This window comes from Polyodon spathula, chromosome 27, assembly GCF_017654505.1.
Source record: "Polyodon spathula isolate WHYD16114869_AA chromosome 27, ASM1765450v1, whole genome shotgun sequence".
NCBI classification, from domain to species: Eukaryota; Metazoa; Chordata; class Actinopteri; order Acipenseriformes; family Polyodontidae; genus Polyodon; species Polyodon spathula.
In genome coordinates, this window is record NC_054560.1 from 7,366,878 (window position 1) to 7,384,181 (window position 17,304).

The following is a 17,304-nucleotide window of genomic DNA, read 5'->3' on the forward strand; positions in this document are numbered from 1 at the left end:
TCTAATCGTTTGAAACGCGCAGTTTGGGCAACTTTATTATTATTATTTTTTGCATTAACTCGTGCCTGTTCTTACTGGAAAGTTGGACAAAGTTTATGTTTCTTCGGCGTATTGTTGTTTGCAACAAACGGGATTAGTTGAAAACAGAACACATGGCTATTCGGTAAGTTTGTCTTTAGTTTTTTTTTTTGTTCTTTCTTTTGTCTGTTGTAGTGCGCGTACAAACGAGAGTATAAAGAAGTACGCTTTGTGGAAAAGCGTTTCTCTTGCACTGTTTTGCTAAGGACGGGTCTACGCTGGTGGCATTAACGCATTTCACACGATCAGGTTTGGAGATTGAATTTTTAGGGACGGGTAATTTAGGAGCCCTTTGAAACTTTGTGACCTGTGCACATATTAGTCGTGTCTTTTAATAATTATATATTTTGTTCTAAATTCTACCCAGGCTATAATGTTTGCTTACTGTACCGTCTGACAAAGTACAAATATAGAACGAATCGCTATGCAGATCTACTAAGAGTAAGTTGGATTGTGCCATCTGCTGGGAAGTACGTATTGCTGGATAAATACAACGTGAACCCTGCCGGGAACAGTCAGTAGTCTACACGGTTACTCAGGGACGAGTCATTGCTGAGTGAACTGTAACACCATATGTGGAGAGATTGATCATAAAGTTCTGGTGGCGTGGTGACTGATTCCGGCCACCTTGAGAATAAAGCTATTTTAAAAATAAATCCATTACAATTCTGGAACAGATTGTTGTAGTTCCAGACGGACGTGTCCGCGTTCGAAATGTTCTGTTCGTGCAAAAACTAGAGAGTCCAGTCGGTTGTGTTGGGATGGGACGGGGGTGAGAACGCGGGTACAAGTGATGTAACGTGTGAAACTCTGCCATAGTGTGATGGTGGATATATGTTGCACGACCTCAGTCATTTATGTAACTGTAATTCACGCATGATAGAGGTGGTGTATTGCATACTGTATCAATTAAAATAATTGTTAGTGATAGCCAGCCCCAGAGGTCTCCCGTTGTATCTTCGAAAGCTAATTACTGTAAACCCACATGCACTTAAAAATAAGTCAAATACATTTCTTGATTGTTTTGATTTAAGGACACAGTTAAGTTAGTGTATGACACTGTCATACCTAGCAGGGTTAACAATTCACTCTGGTCCTGCTTTCAGAAGTGCCGTCATTTTAAGTATATATTTTTGATTAGGATCCCCCGTTAAATGTATGAATTCAACATCTCCTGTTCCTAGCCCAGTAGACTCCAGTGAGCTAGGTTGAGTAATGGGATCAGTTCAGAGCAGATTGAAAGAGATTAGTCAGATTTGTGGCACCTAATCATTTCAGTAATATACCTAACGAGGGGGGTTCTGGAGCCCAGCACTGGAGGCGCGTTGAGCGTCAAACCCAATCCAATAAGCATGCTAGTCCCTTAATCATTAGCTACAGCACATTGATAAAACAGTTTAGTGCTTGCCCTTGTCTTTCACGTTGTTGACACCTCCAGCCCTCTCAAAGTGTGACCTCTAAAACTGGAATTCTGTGACGGCTCCACCCTCACCCAGCACCCATGGGCAGCCAATCTAGTGTTTGTCAAAAACCCTTATTTATCATCCTGAACTCCCTCCCACTGAGCTGGCACTGTGGCCTGCACGGTGGTAAGGCCCGGACTGTGGATTCTTGACTCATTTTACAAGAGTGAAGAGTTCCTCCCTGGAAAAACCCAGTCATAGGCAACCAGCTGGTCTCCTCTATTATGCCTTAATTAAGTCACTTAATAGGGGCCCCCTCCCTTCCTCATTAGATAATAATGTGCTTTAATAAGGGCGTAGTTATTTGTATACCTGCCTGTGTTTAATGTTCACACAGCATGATCAAATTACATACAGCACAATGACTATTTAAAGCACTCAATTGTGTTAACCACTTTTTAAAATTTATTTACAGCATCTAAGCAGCCAGATGCTCTTATTATACAGTGGTGGTCTGCACGCCTCTGGTACAGGACCTTTGGTTAAAGCACTTGGGATGGGCATGCAGCTGTGAGCGTCTCCGCCCTGCAGCTCTGCTGCCAGGACTGCTAAAGTAATCAACCAGTAGACTGCTGGTTTGAAAACTACTGTGCCTTATCACTGTGTTACTGCCAGGCTAGGGGACATGTGTATGGCCCTGTACACAAGGCAGCTTGGTAGGTTGTTGGCATAGGTGACAGACATCTGCTTGTCTGTCTGAGTTACCTGGTTCTGCAAGCACTGTAAACAGGAAATTTGCTGCAGTGCCATCAACGGATATCTCAATATAGACTTATTTAAACCAACACGTGTTTAGGCATCTGATTTTTATACAAACTGAATTGATGTCCAGTATGTCTGTGTTGGGGCGTTGATGTTGCTCCCTGCAGTGTGTAGTTCCGATAGGAAGGGCTTGCAGTTTACTTGGATGGTAGTGAAATTCAGTTTTACTGTCCTTTCTGCCCAGGATTGAAGTCTTGTTTGTTGGCAAGCAGTGCAGCTATCTAAATTACACCACAGTTAAGTTAGAGAGGGATCTTTAGAGGTGCAGTCGTGGGATGTCTTTTTTTTTTTTTTTTGTAGAATCTGAGATCACAGGTCTGTAACCAAACGTAAAACAGGGAAGGAAATGAGACTGCCTTTGCATAGCACTTTGATCCATTCCTGGTTTTGCGATGAGTTTAATAAGACTCCCCTGAGCTTGTTGCCTATAAACCGGGGCTAATCAAGCTGGTAGTAAAATCTGGAAAGGGTCTTATTGTCATCCCTGTAACCTGGATCTGAACCTGCAGGTGATTTGATGTCTGCAAACTTGCTACATTTATCGCAGAGTGTATGGATATCTCCCATCAAAGCCCTACCCTGCCCACAGTGCAGCTTGAAGACAAAAGATTGCAGTCCAAGTGGGTTAAGTCTGAGATGAGATTAGCGATTAAGCTCGGGCCACATTCGGGCACTTAATTAGCACTAGAGTCAGAGCAGTGTTGAATCTTTTACAGAAGGCATTTTCCTGCAGTTGTGTGTGGAAAGGTGGATTTAATATACTGGAGATAAGCTCCAGTTATCTTGAGGCTTGGCTGTTGGATAAGAAACCAGACAGGCTTGTTTAAAAGGACTGGAGATCAGCTTGCAATGTTACCACGCACTGCACAAATGCATCTTGGCTTAGTCAATGGTGCTGTTCTTTTTGCATGTTCTTTTCCAAGTTCCCAGTAGTTGACCTGTACTGGAATTGTTTGTCTGTGCTGGTCTGGGGGATAGTTCTCTAATATGGGAGCTGAGGTCTAGCAGCCCAGCATCTTTCACAAGCCAATCATTCATTCAGTGCACAGGTGGTGTGCTTGTTTGAAATTCAGACATCTGAAGGTTCCATCTGTCTAGAAGTCTACACTGCTTCCAGGGGGCCCACCTGTCTGTAGGAAACGGCTTGAGATCAACCAGAAAAAAAAGGATTTAAAAAAGAAATGGACACCAGCCTTCTGGGACAGGTAACATGAGATCTATAGCCGGAGAGCAGCCCAATTAAGGCATAATGTTACCACCCGCCTTATTTATGTTGGAGTGCCATCAGAATGAATTGATTGAGTCAGCAGTGATCAGTGTGTTTTGCAGTATTAAGCTCTAATTACATTCAAGATTAAAGATTCCTAGTTTGCATACTGATCCTGTGATAGTCATTCCCAGCCCCTCTTGTTAGCTGGTGTTTGGGTGCAGTTGTAGTTGACAGGAGTTGAAAGCTTTGACGTCACTAGCCATAACCTTATGTGTAAATAACATTGTTTTGTGTGCGTCTTTTGTAGCTAGTTCTTTATTTTAGTTTGATCCAGTAATAAATGGCTAGGCAGGGTAGGTGCACAATTAATCACCCCCTCCCAGTACCGTATGTGTGCTGCCAACAACCCGACTTGAACAGGAGCCAGCTCAATTAAATTAGCCCAGCCATTACCCTGGTCTAATGAAATCTGCTTGGATTGAGCTTCCAGCAAAGTGGTGACCTCAAAGAACTGCTGTCGTAAGGATATCTCTTTATGAATCCCAATTCATTTAAAAACCCTTGACAGATCGTCAGTCGGTCGTAATTCACTTCTGATAACGGCCGTGAATTACAACTTTGCTGCCCTGTTCTGTAGTGATGTCTGAACGCACCTTGGTGGAACTAAAAACAGGTTCTTTGTTTTCAGCCAGTTTAGTTTGTAGGCTGGGGTACTTGCTGTTTCCACCAATGTTTGTTGCAATAAAACCAGTTTTTATCCAGACAAATCTAAGCTTTGTAATATTCTCTGTCTCTCTCTTTGTTTCTCTCTCTGTTGGTGTCTCTGTGGGAACAGGTAAAACCCTGTTTGTTATGCTTTTTATTAAAACTCAGTCTTTACAATTCCTGAAAAGAGAGAGTTGTCCCTTTTTAAAAAGGATGCGTTGTGTTTGTTTCGACTGTAATGTTTTTTATAGTGGATGCTGGTTTGGTTTTTTTCGCTGTGCAGTTTGAAAGGAATGTGCAGCAGTGTGGGTGTGTCTGTGTAGGAAAGGGAAAGCGGTTTGAAAACTGCGTGGACAAGCACCCCCGGCCAGTACAGCACACACTGTTGCTGTATAGCTTCAGAAAGTCGTTCTCAGATGATCTAATGGTTTATTTCACAGGTCAGGCTTCATTTGCATATTTTTTCAAGCTTGTCTGCGGTTTGAATAAACAAGCTGAATTTAATTTTAAAACATTTAACTTTAAACATTAAACTTGGGGCTCCTGAGTGGCACGTCCTGTAAATCATTTGAAAACCGTTGAATTCTCAAATTAAAGGTATCAAGGATCTGGTGTGGTCCAGCACAAATTTAACCTCTGGGCTTACTAAATGTTTTTTAGGGTTCAGTATGTCTACAGTCTGTAGTAGGTCAATGTATGAGCATTGCTGCACTAAGACCTTGCTGGATCCATGTGTTCTGTGTTCATTAGAAAAGAGAAAGAACCCCTTTATTGGAACTCTGCATATGCTGGGTTCGAACAGGATGGTTCTGGGGACACACAGCCGATGGTCTCCACGCAGTAGCGAGTGAGAAGCAGGAGACTAATAAAAAGCAACCTTTGAAAAAGATGATGCAAACAGTTCCAGGGTTTCTCTAATTCTGAAGACCCAGCCGGTGGGTTTTAGAAAAGGAAACAGTAAAAAGTAGCCTGCTGTGAATCAGGCTGCCCGGTGCGTTTGATTCCCATTGTAACTGCCAGACTCCGGTAGCACTCGAGAGGAATGGCTTGCACTCTCCGGCAACCTAACCATAGGAATGGGAAAGCTGCAGAGTTTAAATACACTCAAGGTACACAGTGATCTGGGGAGGGGTGGAAATTATACTGAAGCTATAAAGTCCTGGAGATCATTTACCTTGATGCAGGTATGTTTGTTTATTCTACTGCACGTTCTTCGATGGATAGACTTCTGTGTAGTTATTAGGAGTGATAGTTTCAGTACGACAGTAAAAATGTCAGCGCCCCAGATGAGACGAAAGTTTGCGCCCAAGCAGCTTTTAAAACACTCGATGCAGACTTTAATTGCCGTTGCATGGGAATCGGTTGTAAAGGTGAGGGTAGGACAGCTTTTCTTGTTTTGAAACGGGCACAGTGAATGGATTTTTTTTAATACCTGCTGAGAAATGCAATTTCTCAAAGGCACGTGCTAGTGCTTCTGAGTGTCTGTAAGCGGTTGTAGCTCTGGGTAGAGACTGTGAGCCTAAGGGCCTTGCTCCTTCTTGCACTGATAGCAGGGATACCCAAGACTGGGCCTGGTTGACTGGTCTGCTGTGTTGAGTGTAGTTACTATACTTTATCCTATATAATTCTTCAACTTACTGAAAGTTTGAGTTATATTTTGTTTTGCTTTTAGTGCTTTTTTTTTTTTTTTTTTAAACAGGCTGAAGTTATAAGGTTTCAGGTTTTTTTTTTTTTCCCCTGTATGCAGAGAAAACCCACAATTGAAAATCCTTGAGTGACCACTTGAAGCCCCAGGGCCTGAAGACAGCTTAGACAATGGGGTTGATTTGATCATTCTACTGTGTATCTGTTGAGTGAAACTGGGAACTTGGAAAAACTACACATCCTGTCTGTCTGTCTGTCTCTGAGCAGCCAGTTGCCAGCTTCTGCAAGTACTGTAAACAGGAAATATCTGCGGCCTCTTCTAAAGCAACAAATGTTTAGGCACATGATTGTAAACTGAATCCGTTATATTCTGCTCAAGCTGTTTGTAACTACGCTCCACACAGCAGATGGCTTGGACTATGCGGTTGATTTGCTCATCCTACTGTATATCCATCAAGTGAAACCTGGATTGTTTTTGGGGTGTTTTTGCTGCACCATGGAATTGCCCTGGATTGCATCAGTTATCCGAGGTGTTAGATGCAATCCAGGTGGATTCTCTGGTGCTGTAAAAAGCCCAAAGTAATTCAGCTGTGGCTTATCCAGACAGGCCCTGAGTTTTGTACAGTCATGTGATGCTGGCTTGTGGGTACTGTACTGACACTTCTGGGAACTGGAAGAGTCTACCTTGTCGTCTGTGATTTATTTGATTTATTTTTCTTGTGGTTTTGTCGACTCTCTCTAGAGCGCCTGGTGTTCACGTGTCCCAAGGAGGTTCTGTAAAGCAGTGGAAATCCATCTTCTGCAGTCACACAGGTCTTGTTTACCTGCTGAGCAGGGTCCAAGATCACCCATTATATTCTGATAAAGCTGCTTGTCCCTGCAGGTCTGAATAGAGCAGAACTGCAACATGAACCTCGCTGAGAGTGAGAAAAAGAAGGAAGAGAGCTCCAGCTGGGCTCGGGGAGCCAAGGAATATTTAACTTGGCACGGCAACTGATTTACTGCGTGCATTTCATTTCTGGTTAAATGCAGCCTCCAATTTTATTTTTTTTCAGTGCAACCCTTCAGTAATACAAGTCTGAGGTTGAGGGTATTTTTTTAGGGTCCATTATGATGCTGGATTCTTGGCCTTTACTAAAAGCACATGTCCTGTAGGCAGTTTAGTTCAGTGGCATTACATGTATATTGCTATTTGGTTCCAAGCCAGTCAGAATTGACAGGCAGTCGACAGGTAAAAAAAAAAAAAACAAACGGGGGATTTTTAACTGCTGCAGCGTGACACTACTGTTGAGCTGTATTGCAGGAGTGGAAATAAGACTTCCATTGCATAGCAGTTTGATCCATGGGTTTACTATGAGTTTAATAAGACACACTTGTTTGTTACTTATACTCTGTGGCTAATCGAGCTTGCAGTAAAACCAGGAATGGGTTGCAATAGGAGTCTTGTTTCAATTCCTGTGTTGCATGAAACAAAGGTTTTACAATGACTTCTGTTAGGAATACCTGCTTCAAGCCTTTGAAGAGGTAACAAGCGTTTTGGATAGATTTCCTAAAACTGGCACATAGGACAAGGGCTTTATTTTCCAAGAGGGACAAAATGAACAAAGTGCTGAGAGTCTTGTATGTGTTCTCAGGAAGAGAGAGTAGAAATACCCCGTAGCCAAGCAGTGACAGAAATGCTACTTCCCTTCCAATTGTGTTGAAATGTTTGCCTTCCCCTTTAAGCTGAAGTATGATTTCACTACCCAAATATGCTATTTTTGGATTGTAGCTTAACCAGTGCAGCAGATCACCATACCCACCCCTTGGATCTGTGACGAGACAGTCCTGTGTGGTATTACATGGGTCATCTCTTTTTTTTTCGGTAGGGAAACCAGCAGTCTGTTCTAAATTCTGTTTTTCTTGCTTTGATCTGCTCTTGTGTTAAAACGCTGTGCCAGACTGCAGCACAGTCAGACCTGGACTCCAGAGCTGCAGATTAATCCTGGGGCCGGAGCACGTCATGCACTGCAGATCAGACCAGAAAATTACTACTGTAATTGTGTAATTTGTAATTGAACCTTGTCACACCTGCATCATTGTAGTTGGAATTATACCATGCAGTCATTGTCTCACACCTTTCCAAGCTTAATCTTTTGCGTTTTTCATGCTGTGTTTCACACTGAGCGATTGCTATTCTCGTATTTAACTGCTTCTAGTGACCCCATTTGTAGTAAAACATGTTCATTTGTGTAGCTGTTGATGTTATTTTTTTTAGTAATTGGAAATACTGCAGCATAATTGAACAAACTAGAATCGTGATTACAGCAAATGATGCTGCTATAATTGTAATTATGACTGACCCCAGATCTGGTTCAGACAGACTCCAATGAGCTACTGCACAGAATAAGCGGTGGGTCAAGCCTTCTGATCTGCATCCACAGAGGCACTGTACAGTGGTACAAGTCATGGTCCGGGTGGCCAGCTTTATATAATGGAAGATGCAGTTATCATTAAGAATTTGTTAAACGGCTACACATTTAAAACAGACAGCATTTAGTTGTAACAACCAGAAATCCCATCATTTTAAGGTTCTTTTTGGTGGGTTAAAAGTATACCTGTGTTTAGTTGGTGCTTTTGATCCAATGTCCTTGTACACTGATTACATTGTGATAAAATATAGAAGTTGTCTCAGTCTTTAGTCATGGGAGGGATGGCGACAAGCCCTCCAGTAGGGGAGAGTGGTGTGGCAAGGGCTGAGCCTTGATGGGCTGAGCGGCCTTTTCTCGTTCTCAAACTTTGTTAACAGAAAAGTTGGAAAATTATAAGCATGTGCTGTACAGGAGGGGGTATGGGGAGGGTTAGGGTTACATCAGTATTTCCCCAAAACTATCGAAGCATGACCATTTTGAATCTGGGGAGTTCCACTGGCTTGTGATCCAGTACATTAAAAGGGTTGTTTCATTTTCACCTGTAGTTTTGTGAGCAAGCTGTGTGAAACTCTCGTCGTACCTGTTTTTGAAATGTACTCTTCTGGCTCAAGTAAACGCTGTCTGACCTCCACAGTCCTCCAGGGAGCACAGCGTGTGCCTCTACTAGAGTGTCAGCCCCCGCGTCACAATGGGATCACGTGCTTGAAAAGCAGTTTCTTAAAGACCCACATGACCTCGCCGACACAACCACCCTTCTGTCTGCTTCTGGACAAACTTCTCTTTTTTTTCTCTTCCTGATTTCTTTCTGTGTGGTTCATTTCAACACAGTTTCATATTTCTGAATTGCTCAGAGACGCGATACTCTTGCAGAACTTTGCAGAAGCGTACAGAGTACAATCTACAGGGGGAAAAGAAATCCACCCCTGGTCTAATAAAAAGGCTGGGATGTATTATAATATTGCCAGTGTGGCTCGCAGGCTTTTTAGTGGATCTGTGATATTGTAGTATCTTAAGAGGAAACTGGCACCTGGACAGCATTGCTGAGCTGTAACACATGTGCAATAGCAGGGGGTAAAGCCAGAGAGCTGCATTCAGGCTTACAAGCATGAACTGCAGAGAGACCTCTCCGTGGAGAAACTTTGATCTGTGGTTAATTCTGAGGATAACCCAGATGTAGCAGTTGCTTCAGGGGTTGATTTGGTGAACCTGTACCCTCTGGGATGAGTCATGGATAGATTGTATTTTAGAGCATTTTCCAGGCCTTTTAATTAGATGTGAAGTGGAGGGTTTGGTGCATCTTTATTGGGCTCTTTGCTTGTATTTTTACCCCTCCTTGTTGCACGAAATAATTGGGAACTAATTTCCATGCATCGCTCGGCTTCCCTCTATAAAGAACCTATCTTTAATTAAACAAGTAATCTTCAGCGCATTTTTGCATACCACCATTTTTTCACTGGCCTCAACAGTTGTGTTTCGTTTGATTACAGCAAGTACAGGTGCGCATGTGCTGTATTTTTAGTTTTGTAACTCGTTACACATGCAGTACTGTACTGTGTCCTAACATGTTTTTCCAGACTCAGACCTGTTTCCATCGACCCTTATTCTAATTTAACTAGAAGTGCTGTGTATTGCTATATCACTCAGGTACTTATATTGCATATGTTGCAATAGAAAAAAAAAGCAAAACAGCTGTGTCTACTTCTGTAGGTTTTCAGTCTGGAGCATGATCCTAGATCTAAAAAGCTTTAGCTTGGTAAACCTTGGAGGCGGAGTGGACTGTGTTTTTGAAAGAAGATGCTTATCGTTCTACAAGAACCATGCAAAAACACCCTTGGATAGAGTGTGGTGTGTATTTATATCCTGTGCAAGTGGGATTAGAAGTGTGGTCGAGCCAGTTCCTGCGCAGAGTTCCAGAGTGTGAGACACGAGTTTGCTTCCATCTCGCAGGCTGGCTGAAGCAAAGACAGCTAGATACAGGTGCTGCTTTTGGTGTGCTTTTGCATACTGGAATATTGGTTTGATTTATATTTATAGGTGCTGCTGTGTTGAAGCCAGTGACTCCCTTTCGCTGTGAAAGTGTCTTTTTTTTGTTCTAGTTTGAGTCGGTCAATCAGATAACTGCTGTATTGTGAATTCTGGCATTGGTCTGTTTTACAGTAAATTTCACATTGTTTCAACACCAGTAACCCTATACGATGGTGTGCGCTACTTGAATTTCCCAACTTCTGACCGACCCCATTGTGTAAAGGGAGCATTTATTTTCTTGTCCTGTATTTGTTCACAGGTGTGTGTACTGTACAGCTTTGGCTGAAAGTTTAGCATCACCTTATAGAATTAACTAGGTATGCTGAAACCTGCTGAATAATGTTACAATAACATTCTGAATTACATCCCACTATCTTTTTTTTTTAATTTAATGTTAATTATATATTAAGTATAAACTAGAAATTGTTTGCACAATTCTGCTCTCAGTTTTTGAAAGGAAATAAAAACAATTAAAACCTCCTTTTTTTTCTAGGAAGGATCAGTTGATAATTCTAGCTTTTGGAATTGGAGATTGGAATTGTGTTTAGTCTCGTGCTGGTGCAGCACATACACAGAATATTTACAGGTTCTGTTTCAAGTGTTTAGACTGCCTTTTCTGAACACTCATTGAGAAGTATAGCGGTAAGCGTCTCCAGGGGAGTGGAAGAGGCAGAGAGCGTTGTGAGCTCGGAGGCAGACAGAGCTGCTTTTCAGAAATCGTGAATTGAGGGTAGAAAATGTAGTTCATTCCAGGCCTTCCTCTGTCATTTTGAAATCATGATTAATTTCAGCCTGTGATCTGCTGTAGGGGAATTTTGAATTGAAACCTTTTGGTCCTGGGTCTAACAGTCGTTATCTGGTACAGTCCAGCCTTTTTGAAGCACACGTGCAAATGGTGAATTCCAGTGAATACAATTGATTTTATTTTTTATTACTGGAAATGTTTGGAGATCTTGTGAGGGGGGGAATCCAGGAAATGTTTGGAGTGAGTTAACAAGTGCAGTCTGAACGAAACTCAGCAAACTGCAGGAACACTGAAAAAAAAGGAAACGAAAAGATGAACAACAGGCTTCCAAAACACCATACCGCTAGGGGAACTTCTGGATGTTTTTTTTTTTTTTTTTTTTTTAAGTTTCTGTAGCCACTACAACTTAAATAACTAAGTAAACAACACCACCTTCTGAACTGGCTGTTCTGTTTTGACGAAGAGCTGAACTGTAAGTTGTTTTTTTTCTTCTGGAAAGGAAAGTTCTGCACTCGCCACTCTGTGACTAGCCGGTCAGTCACGCAGCGTGCAGTAATGATCCTCCACACTCACTGCAGTCGCAAACTGGTAGAAACGCCGATGTGATTAAGTCTTCTTATGAGAAAACAGTCAGCAATCTGTAAACTGGAAACCTGCTGACTCCCGTGGTACGTTTGGAAGCAAAGTTGATCAGACTGAAAGACGGAAAACAATGGGGGACCACAGTATATTCTGCTCTATCAAAACAGCTTCTTAAATACAGCTCCTGCAGTAGAGAGTTGTGTTTTGGGTGTCTATTTTGGCCGCATGACTAAATGCACCAAGTCAGCGTGCCACCGCAAGCCGGGCGCGCAGGTGTTTTGAAAAAAGCTCTACTGAAAGTTAGTTTTAAGAAATAAAGTTGAAATCTGCAGCTACCTTGCAGAGACGGCCGCAGGAGGAGGCAGTGTGCTTGGCCCAGTATGGTAACCACAGCTTCCTGTGTTGTATTCGCCTGGCTTGTGGCTTCACTATCCTGCTCAGTTGCTGTTGAAGAGAGATATGGTATGCTCTGCATATCTTTGTTCACATCACAGCTTGTCTCTGTGGAGCATGGCCTGCCCCGGGGGGCTGGCAGCAGCACGAACAGGAGTCCTTTGCAAGTATACTTGGCTTTCATTGCAAAGTTAAAAAGCCTTGTTGATTTTTAAGGTGCTCAAGAAACAGGGAGGCTGAAACTCACACTAGCCTTGCACCCATTTTCTGGATTTCAGAACCTCCAGTTTATAAGTAAATGGTCTCCCTGACAACTCTTGCTGATGTAAGGTTGCATAGAAGTGTACAGTATCATTGAATTGCACATTGCAGGTTCTGGTTAGATCTTGCCCGTTTAAAGAAATGTGTGTTTTCTTCCAGGCTGTATAAAGCATAGTGGACCAATGTGGAGCTTTCGTGCATGTATTTGAGACAATGCATACTGTTGTATTTCTGAGCTGGCAAAAATTACCATGTTCGTTTGTGCACATAATAGGAATGACAAAATAATATCATGCAAAATAGTATTGAAATGTTGCAGACGATGGCACTAGATGGCACTAGCTTAACTCTGTTTTTTCTACTAAGCTGTTGTATAATTCTTTCTCTGTCTGTGCTGCAGGTGCTAGGTGGTGACCCCCCCTCAGGCTGTGCGGTATGCTGAAGTGGGCCTCAGTACGGCAGAATGAGTGTCAAAGAGGCTGGTGGGACAGCTAGCCAGGACGGGAAGGCCTATCCCCTGCAAATCTACCCCCGGCTGGCCTCGGAGAGTTCTCCATGCTGCACGCTGACCGTCCCCAAGTCGGCCACGGCCGCAGCGGTCATCCAGGACGTGGCAGTGCAGCTGGAGCTGGACCCCTCCAAGTGCTACGTGCTGGCGGAGGTGAAGGAGTGCGGCGGGGAGGAGTGGGTCCTGGAGGCCAGTGACCTCCCCGTGCAGAGGGTGCTGCTCTGGCCTCGACGGGCCCACCAGGAGCACCCCCAAAGCGAGGGCTACTACTTCCTCCTCCAGGAACGCAACGCGGACGGCTCCATCCGCTACGTCCACTTGCCGGTCGTCTGCCAGGAGAAGGAAGCTCGACGGCTGACGGCCCGGGGCTTTCTACCTCCGAGGCAGGCGGACTTTGACGACTTGTGCAACCTGCCCCAGCTCACGGAGGCGGCCATCCTGGACAACCTGAAGAACCGCTTCCACAAGCACATCATCTACACCTATGCTGGCAGCATCCTCCTGGCCATTAACCCCTTCAAGTTCCTGCCCATCTACAACCCCAAGTATGTCAAGATGTATGACAACCACCAGCTGGGCAAGCTTGAGCCCCACATCTTCGCCATCGCCGACGTTGCGTACCACGCCATGCTGAGGAAGCAAGTGAACCAGTGCATCGTCATCTCGGGGGAGAGCGGCTCCGGCAAGACCCAGAGCACCAACTTCCTCATCCACTGCCTGACTGCCCTCAGCCAGAAGGGTTACGCCAGTGGGGTGGAGAGGACCATCCTGGGGGCCGGACCCGTGCTAGAGGTGAGAACCAGGGAGACTGTGTCCAAAATTGCCTTTTTCAAATGATTGTAATGGCTTTTGTGCTGCATTTAATTGGCAGCCTTTGTGTTTTACAGAGGAATACTAAAAAAAAAAAAAAAAAAAAAGCGAAAGGGCGGCTAATAGCTTCGTCATGATTCGTTACAGGAAAGTGACAAACTTGTTCAGCAGATGACAACATTGTTTGTAGTGGAACTAATCTAACTTACTGTGTGTCCTGTGTTGAATTCAGAGGATGTGGTTCACACTAAGTTTGGTGGTGCTTTTGCTTGACCTCCATGTGACTAACGGACAGAGCACTCATCTCTGTTGCTGGCAGTTAACCTGTAAACCCTACTGCATCATTCCTGTTACCTATGTGCCCCTATTTGCACGATTATACAGTAGTTTGGACAGTGTTTATGATCACTACTTGCATATCCCTTTGTGAGAACGTAGAATGTGTTAAGTCATGTAGATGCTGCAGATTGTTGCTACCAGAGACTGATAAGTATGTTGGTTGTAAAATGTGTCTAATATGAAGTGCCAAAGGGAAGCAGAGTGCTCCACAGGTGTGGCTAAGAGGCTAATCATATTCCCTGTTATGCGTGAGACCACCATTTAAGTTATGTGCCATACTGGCTAGGGTCAAAGGAGGTGGGCGTTGGGTTAATCCTTTAAATGCAACTTGAGATGGCTTCCAAAATAAGCAAGGCTGCTGTCTCCTTCAAAGCGCCCACAGGACGGTATTTAAAGATGATGCAGCAGCATGAGTGAGGCCTGCCCTTCTGGTCTAAGGGAAGGAAAATTAAAAAGCAGTTTCGACTGGGCAGGGAGCTGCTGCCGTGCTTGTGGTCTGCACGGCCTGGCATGAACCGTTCCCCTGGTCTGTTTCCTATCCCCAGAGCCAGCAGACTCATCAAGGGCTGAATACGTTCGTTTATCTCTTTAATTCATTTTTTTTTATAGTTTTACTTTAATGAGTAGGAGATGATGTTTCAGTACCAGAGCACAGCTTTTGGATGATCTTACTGTTATGGCCGGAGGGGATGTTTATCAAGAACAAAAAACCTGGGAGCTGAAATGAACGGATTTCATTCCATTAGTTATGGACTAAATCAAGGCGAGGGCTTTCTATCCCCACTACGATGTGTAACCTGCTTTCTTAAACACCCAGCAGATCTTACATTACTAGTACTTTTGTTGCTCCTGCAGTTATTTATTGTGACTCATGCTATTATGTCATTTTTTTTTTAAGCACAATTCTTGTGTTTCTTTCCATTGCCACTTACACCAGAAGACCTTCGAGGTGTGGAAAGCTAGTGTTCGAATAAAAGTTAACTCTCCGTTTGCAGTTTTGACTACAGATTTGTTTCAAGTGGGGTCATGCTGGCACAAAATGAGGTCGGAGTGCTGACGAAAGCTGTTTTCTCTGAAAGAAGTTGTAACAGAAACTGTGTCTGCGGGTGTATCCAGGAGGTGTCCCTTTCTCCAGCCCTGCAATATAAAAATAGGCAGGTCTAGACATGAGCCAGGCTGGGTGGAGCAGCGTGGAAATGTCTTGCTACAGCATGCCAACCTTTTTTAGGTCCTGGTTTTCTTTTTTTTTTTTTTTTTTTTTAAAAGAGCAGGAGCACTCACAGCAGATTGAAATAGTTGCATTAATTGAAACTTTTCAATTAATTGACTTTTCAACTTTTTTTCACGTGGAGAACGGATGCAGAGGCTGCAAACTCCATTGCTGGATGCTAGTTCAGTTAATCCAAAACTAGCAAGGGATAATAAAGAAGAACTCTCCTATAAATCCATTTGTTCACAGGCTTGGCTGTGCTGTACACGCGGGGGTGTAACTAGCTGCCATGTGTAAAAAGAAGCTTGATAGGCTGAGCGGAGCACTGATCTGGCTCCAGCACCAGTTAGAAGCCACCCATCATGCTTCAATGATTTGCTCCAGTCTTGAAGTGGGCTGTCTGCATACCATGGAGCCCACAGTGCCACCAAGTTGCCCTTTCAAGTCCAGGAGGAAAGCGGCTCAATTGCCTGGGTGATTTTTGGTGGTGTGGGTGGGGGAGGATGCTGAACAGTCAGGCAAGTCGGCAAGTGAACTTTTACTTTTTCGACTTCCCTTGGTGCCATGCGTGGATGGATGCTTCGTAGGAGTCTTGTCACTGAATCTGATGACCTGGCAGTCAACGGCATTAGTTTCAGATTATAGGCATTATTTCGGCATTAATTTGCTTGATCTAGCATTGATATTACAGTGCATTGTTCAAAGCGATATTACTCTACTAATAATGTCATTTGAGAAAGCACTGCAACTGGCACTGGTTTTGCAGGTCTACTTGCTATTGCAGTGCCAGCAGGCTTTTGTTGGGTCAGTTTGCAATATAATAGTTTCCTTATGGCAGATCTGCGTATTTTGAAATGTGTTCTTGATTTTTTCAAAGGGGGTTGTCTCGGTCAGTCAGTTTGTAATGTAATGCTGAACAGGAAGTCATTGTAATGGCTAGCAGCTGTGGGATAGACTGGTCCCTGTGTACCGGCCTCCTCCACTGGCACAGACAGCAGCGTGCCGGTGGGGGGGGGGGGGGGACGACTCTGGCCACGGACCCTCAAATATTCAACCAAAAAATCCACATGAAAGCATTGCAGAAACAGTTTCCAGGGAGGAAGAGCACAGTGTATTTATACACTCCCAGCATTAAAGTAAGGCACAACCTATAACATTTACAGTATCACTATTTCATTTGTATTTATTTATTTATTTATTTTTAAAGTCTAGCACCAGATTTCCCTTGGAATTAGGTCTGTTTTTTGGTCCTGCAGTTGCATTAAACCCTTGTATGAAACTCTGCATGCTGGAATCAAGCCCTCTGCCTTTGCATCCCTGCCAGTAATGGCTCAGCTGTGCAGAAAAAGAACGTCGTTCGTTTGTTAGAGTTCTTTAAGGAAGATCTATTGGCTCAGGATGAAACTGAAGATTTTGGATTGGACTCCTGGACATCATCACCAGTACAGATTTCCATAAATATAACTGCCAGTGCTGAAGAGTAAGTGCTTGAGGGACTGGCTTTGCACAGTACTTGCTGGAAAGTTATTTCCTTTAAGGGGCACTGCATAGCATTCATGATCTCAAAGATACTTGCTCACTTGGAGCTAGCAACTACGGCTGTGGTCTCTGGGCTGTAAAGGGTTAAGTCCGCCCTGTTCAGTAATACACAGTAGAACTTGATGTGCTGTGCCTGTGTACTGACTGATATGCTGATTTTATATGCAGACGTGTTTGCATGCGATTGATCAGTCTCTGTGGCAGCAGCTTTCTTCCTGAGCAAACAGCACTCAAGTCCCCCGGTAACGGATTCTATTATTAGCTCCTGTTTAATCAATAATCTCATTTCCTCTGCTGTAGTTTAATACAGATAGGGGACCATGCTCCATAACACTGATGTATAACCCCTATGTTGCTTAGCAAAGTTTTATTTTGTTTGAGTCGTATGAATGTACAGCAGCCATAGGGTCACATTTAGAGATACTTATTTTCTCCCAATTTGGAATAGGAAATTATTATTCAGGCTCGGCTCACCGCTACAACTTGAGAGCAGCGAAGACTAACACGCTGTCCTCCGAAGCGAGTGCCGTCAGCCGACCGCTGCTTTTCACACTGCAGACTCGTGCAGCCAACTCAGAGCTACAGCGCCGGAGGACAACTTTCATCAGCATACCAGACT

At 43.7% G+C, this 17,304-nt stretch overlaps 1 protein-coding gene across 10 annotated transcripts in view; it reads left to right on the forward strand.

Annotated features, from left to right (window-relative positions):
• Positions 1 to 6: 6 nt before the first annotated feature.
• LOC121301234 (unconventional myosin-IXb-like) overlaps positions 7 to 17,304 on the forward strand; it is a 54,385-nt gene continuing 37,087 nt past the window's right edge. For all 10 annotated transcript variants that reach the window (XM_041230386.1, XM_041230388.1, XM_041230390.1 and 7 more), the window contains exons 1-2: positions 7 to 163; positions 12,680 to 13,579. In XM_041230386.1, the coding sequence (XP_041086320.1) occupies positions 12,743 to 13,579 (837 nt within the window). In that variant the 5' untranslated portion in view covers positions 7 to 163; positions 12,680 to 12,742. The remainder of the gene's footprint in view (positions 164 to 12,679; positions 13,580 to 17,304) is intronic.